At 49.8% G+C, this 6,000-nt stretch overlaps 1 protein-coding gene across 1 annotated transcript in view; it reads right to left on the reverse strand.

Moving 5' to 3' along the window:
* LOC306994413 (cadherin-1-like) overlaps positions 1-5,617 on the reverse strand; it is a 28,027-nt gene extending 22,410 nt beyond the window's left edge. Inside the window, exons 1-2 of the mRNA XM_079604896.1 lie at positions 5,528-5,617; positions 4,817-4,931 (exon numbers count right to left, since the gene is read on the reverse strand). Coding sequence (XP_079461022.1) covers positions 4,817-4,931; positions 5,528-5,578 — 166 coding nt within the window. The 5' untranslated portion in view covers positions 5,579-5,617. The remainder of the gene's footprint in view (positions 1-4,816; positions 4,932-5,527) is intronic.
* Between the last annotated feature and the right edge of the window lie 383 nt (positions 5,618-6,000).

Consider the following 6,000-nt stretch of genomic DNA (forward strand, 5'->3'; position numbering starts at 1 on the left):
GTCCCGTCCAGGAGCCACACGTGGAGGTTCCAAAAATCGGGATGAGGGTGCCATAGGGTGCCCCGTCCCTGAGAAAGGAGGTCCTTCCTCAGAGGAATTGGCCAGGGAGGTGCTGTCGCGAGGAGTACAAGTTCGGAGAACCAGGTCCGGGTGGGCCAGTGCGGCGCAACCAATCTGCTCCTCGTCCTCCCTGATCTTGCACAGGGTCTGTGCAAGAAGGCTCACTGGGAGAAATGCATACTTGCAGAGGTATGGCCAGTGCGTCCGTGCCCTCGGTCAAGGAGTAAAACTGGGCGCAGTGGGACGAGTCATGGGAGGCAAACAGGTCTACCTACGCGTCTCCGAACTGATCCCAAATCAGCTGAACCGACTGGGGATGGAGTCTCCATTCTCCAGGAAGAGGCTGAAGCCGTGAGAGCTCGTCGGCTGCACAGTTCAGGTCTCCCGGGATAAAAATGGCTCGAAGCGACCTCAGATGCTTCTGACTCCATAGGAGGAGGTGGCGGGCGAGTTGCGACATACGGCGGGAGTGTAGACCACCTTATCGGTTGATGTACACTACAGTCGTGGTATTGTCTGATCGGACTAGTACGTGCTGGTTCTTGAGCAGCGCATGGAAGCAGAGAAGAGCGAGACGTACTGCCAGCAACTCGAGGCAATTGACATGCTATAGGCGGTGGGGTCCTGTCCAGGAGCTTGTGGAAGAGGCATCCGTTAAGACAACAACATGCCTGGAAACTTGCTCTAAGTGCACTCCGGCCCGTAGAAAGCTGAGGTTCGTCCACGGGGTGAAGATCTGACGGCAGGTCGGAGTAACTGGTACTCGCAGCGTGCTGATGCCATGCCCACCTCGGGTCTCGATTGCGAAGCCAGTGCTGAAGCGGTCTCATATGAAGCAATCCAAGCGGCGCGGCTGCAGATGCCCCAGGAGCCTCTGAAAAAGTTTCAGTGGAACCGCACTCTTGCCCTCGAATTGTCTCAGGCAATTCAGCAGTGACTGTGCACGCTACTCGTAAGCTGTGCGCACATGGCCACCGAGTCAATTTCCATTGCGAGAAAAGAGATCCTCTGCACGGGGCAAAGTTTGCTCTTCTCCCAGTTGACCTGAAGGCCCAGACGAGCTAGGAGCACTAGGTCCCCGTGTTCGCAAACCTGGTCTCGAGAGTGAGCTAGGATCAGATCAGTCGTCGAGATAGTTCAGGATGCGAACCCCGTGTTGCCGTAGTGGCACAAGGGCTGCCTCAACGACCTTTGTGAAGACGCGAGGAGACAGGGCTAGCCCGAATGGGAGAATCGCATACTGGTATGCCCGCCCCTCGAAAGCAAACCATAAGAACGGTCTGTGTCGAGGAAGAATGGAGACATGGAAGTAGGCGTCCTTCAGGTCGATCGCTGCAAACCAATCCTGTGGCTGCACACATTCGAAAATGCGTTTGGCTGTGAGCATCTTGAACGGAAGCCTGTGAAGGGAACGGTTCAAGAGGCGCAAGTCCAGGATTGGCTGTAACCCACCGGTTTTCATGGGTACAATGAAGTAGGGGCTGTAGTAGCGGGACCTCATTTCGGCTGGAGGGACAGTCTCGATCGCACCCTTCGCCAGTAGGGTGGCGATCTCCGCTCTCATGACAGGGGCATTGCCACCGACCATAGTGAAGCGGACTCCCCTGAAGCGGGGAGGAGACCGCACGAACTGAATCGCGTAGCTGAGCCTGATGGTTCCCGCGACCCAGCGGGACAGGTTGGAAGCTCGACCTAGCGGGACAGGTTGGAAGCTCTCGGACTGTCGTCCGATAACTCTGTGTGCTCAGAGATGGGAATGACAGCTCTTTGGAAGAAGAGGTTCTCCCCCGGCCCTCCACCGGGGGAAGGAGTGGCCCTGCAACCACCTCCTAGAAAGAACTGCAACCCATCTCTGAGCTGTCTCTGAGCGCCGTAACACTGCGAGGCTGGTACGGGCTGGGGCGCCTTCCTGTGACTACCTCCACGGCACGGCCTGGGTGAAGGCTGCTGCTAGGGCTGGCGGGGAGTGTTGCAGGAGGGCGCCCTCAGCGGCAAGCAGACTGAGGCGGCTGAGCCGGCGGCTGAGCAGCTGGCCGCGGGATCAGAGCCTCAGTCTGCTTCTGGGCAGCCGAGAACTGTGGGCAGAGTCCTCGACTGCGCCGCTGAGGAGGCCAGTCTGAGATATGGGGAGTTGAGGAAGCGGGTTCGCTCAGCTCAGCCTCGCGCATATCAACCAGACTAAGCCAGTTTTTTCTGGACTACATATGTGGACATCACCTGACCCAGGGAGCGTGTGGTCACCTTCGTCGCCCGTTGGGCGGCATGCAGCTCTTGCAAGAGCCCTGGACCAGCCCCACCCTCGTGCATCAGCAATGAGCACCTTTGGCCTGGTAGACCTGAAGGATGGGCATAGCATGCAGTGAGGCGGCAGCCAGCGCCGCAGCTCTATAGGTCTCTGTCACCGGAGTAGACAAAAAACCTACAGGCTTTGGGGTTGGTGGGTGCTTAGGGTCGCCACGCCAGTGGAGGCGCTGTGGGGACACAGTTGTGTTGCCACAGAACACTCCACCGGGGGGAACCCCAGTGTACCCACTGGCCGCGACCTCATCGAGGGCAGAGAAGGCAGAAGAGGCCGCTGATTAGTCTCATGACCTCTTCATGCACGTCCAGGAAGAAAGGAATTGGGGGCGGGCCGACATGTGCCGGTGCGTTCCCAAAAACCGATCATCAGCCTTAACTGCTCGGGACATGGCGAAGGGTTTCACACATGGCCGATGCTCACGACTGCCCGGGAAAGCATGGCAGAGTTCTGGTTCAGGCAGCACAGCCGAGTCTTCTTCAGCGTACTCACGCCCACCTTGTGATGCGGCGATAGACAAGATTTCATCTGCCGGGGCACTGAATGAAATGCTGGGCCTGCCCGCGACCTCTGGCCGGGACTGGTCAGCGATCTCATCCGGATACCAGACGGGTTGCAATGTGAGGAGGGGTGTGTGGACCGAGGATTAGATCGTCGGGTTGGTTCCACAACAGCAGCCTCTGATCACCCTAGCCACCAGCCGAAGTATCCCCTCTTGCGGAGAGAATAGATCGGGGTGTGGATGAGGGGACTCTCTCTCCAAGAAGATCATCGAGTCTCGATCGTTACATTGCGATGGTCATGTTCCCGCAAAGAGAACATGACACATCCACGAATGCTGTCTGCGCGTTTGCCCAAACACATCAGACAGCGTCCGTGCCCATCAGCTGATTTAATCTGTGTATCGCACCGATTTAAAAAGACGCGCCGCGTGCAGCTCTTTTAGAGAGGATAAAACTCAAACAGCAGTGTTGAAGCGCCCAGGGAGAGACACACGACTGGCAGACCACTGCGCAGATCGGCAGGCAATATGAAGCTCGCTGGAATTCGCCGTCACACCAACACCGGAAGAGTAGCTCGTCTTGAAGAGTGAAGAGAGATGATCTCAGGATGGCTTGTGGAGTGAAGAATGCTCTTGGCTCCGAAGCGAAAACATATCTGCTTGTTGCCGGCATCACTTCCTTTATACCCACGAGGTGGGGCGGAGTTACGCTATACAAATTCAGCAGACCCATGGCATTTGCTTGCCATTGGCTCGTTTTATTACTGTTCGAAGAGGATAGGCTTCTAAGCGAACCCCATTTCGTCGTCATTCGACGTAACTCGAAGTGACAACGAAAGGGAACTACAATTTACTTTAACAAGGCGACATAATGAACTACACTTGTCTCATTCGTGGAGGTGGAAAAACAAGTTATTTGTGACATGCAAGATTTATTGTATAAAGATTTTAATTATACAAAAGAAAAGGTGTGAGTGTTTGTGGTATAGTGCAGATCAGTTGCGCACTGCAAACGCAGCTTATGTGAAAGCAGCACTATAGCGCGTGCTGCTCCGGTACCGCATAAACACTGCAAACGGAGTATGTGTGAAACGGGTACAGGTGTGGTTCATTGCTCATCTGTTGTTCATGAAAACGTTCTTGAGCACAGAAAATTATGTCTCATGGATAGCGTTAGAGGCCCCGAATGTGACAGCGAGTTTAAGTACCTGTCGCGAGTGCAAATGCAAAGTTGCAAAGCTGATTTAATCATGGTAAAACGAAATTAATTGACAAAATAGTAAAAAAAAATTTTTTTTATAATATATATTTATATGTGTGTGTGTGTGTGTGTAGTTAATTATAATATGTCAGGATTCAGGAATAAGAGGGCACAGTGGTAGCGTGCCAGCTGAGTCTCAGCGACTGAAATCGCGTTCCAAGGCAGGGTGGTGTGCTGACCAGAGGTGAGGGGGCACAGTGACCTAGGTGGCCGGGCCAGGCCCCCTGGGGCCCCCTCAAGGCGCCGATCCTGCCTTCATGACATCAGCTTGGTACATCTATAATACTGCTACAGTATTCAGCGCCGCACTCGCCTGATTATCAGCCAGAAAGGACTTACCAATCAGAAGAAAGAACATAATTTCCAACCAAAAGACAAGCAGACGTAGCTTAGGCATAGTTCCTCATGTAAACTCCACCGAGAAATACACTGTACACAGTCCGGCGAGAACAAAAAAGAAAGGGAGAAATCCATCTTCTCGTTCTCTATAGTCTCTACAGCCTCAACCTCATCATCAGATCCCCAGGATCCTGGCTCATGTAACGCCTCAGAGAACTAGTGTGACAAAGGACGGCTGATTTTCCACATTTGTCAAATTTACATAGATTATTTAGCCTAATACTAAAAATATTGAAACAAAAACTGTTCAGTTGCTTCAGTGTTTTATTTAAAGAGATTTGTGAACACCGCTTACCTCTTCCTAGTCTTTTTCCTTGGTGAAGGTCATCTCTGTGCACTTTAAAAACCAGCAACTCCGACTCAAAGCCTGGAGAACATGAAGACTCCTCCGCAAATCCACACAAAAAGACCTAATTTGAAACATATTCAATATTTTAACATACATTTTAATGAATCAATTCCAGCACAACATCAGTGGGCTTAACTGTGGATAATTTTCCATTGTTTTGCCACAAATTGTATTAAATGACTACATCTTTCAAATGACAGGAATTCTGTTCTCAGTCAGACACAACCTGGATCGGATTATATGTTCGTTGGGAGCATTTTGTTTTGTAAATAAGGCACTAAATGGAGAGTTCATAAATAAACTTTTGATAAATAAAATGTAAAGTTGCTCATTATTGGTGCAGAAACTGCAGATATTTGTTAATAAAGCAAAAAAATAAAAAAATAAAATCAATGCAGATTACGTTTTATTTTTCTCTCTTAAACCTTTGGTATTGATTTTTGGTGGATGTTAAGAAGTTTATCTTTTTAATACTAGCTCTAAACTTAATTAAACATATTAAATAAACTGCATTTATAATGTCAAATAAAATCAGCTTCTCAAGAAATAAAGATATAGTATATATACTGTATATATATTCTCCGAACATGATGAGCACTATCAGACACTAATAAAAACATTCAATGGTTTTGGAACGTGTCCTGGATAAAATCCTACCTTACAGAGGAAAATAATAACTCCCAATCTCCCAATCTTCATTGTCTCCATTGGAAACAAAATGTCTCGAAATGTCCTTCAGGTCCTACTCGGCTTGTAAGATTTCACTGCTATATAGTTGCTTGAGTTGCGGGGGGTGGGGGTGGGTGGGGGTGTGTGTGTGTGTGTGTGGGGGGGGGGGGGGGCGGTTGTGTTAATACCGTTTACTGGTCGGTGGGTATATTTCCTGTTTTGAGTGTGAATGGTGTCAGGGTAAAAAATGATTAAACCTATTATTAATTATTATTAATAAATTATTATTACCTGCATTACCTGTTATAAGGTCCAGTATATCAGTATTTCACAATTAAGTGCAGTATTTTAATAAGCCAAGGAGGTCTGTACTCTCTAAAGAAAGCTGTTAACATTATAACAAGGTCAGTTTTAGGCTAACATACTTTCAGCTAGAAGCCTGGAGAAAAATATTTCCACAG

The sequence above is a fragment of the Phoxinus phoxinus genome, assembly GCF_949152265.1.
Source record: "Phoxinus phoxinus genome assembly, chromosome: 2".
Classification (NCBI taxonomy): Eukaryota; Metazoa; Chordata; class Actinopteri; order Cypriniformes; family Leuciscidae; genus Phoxinus; species Phoxinus phoxinus.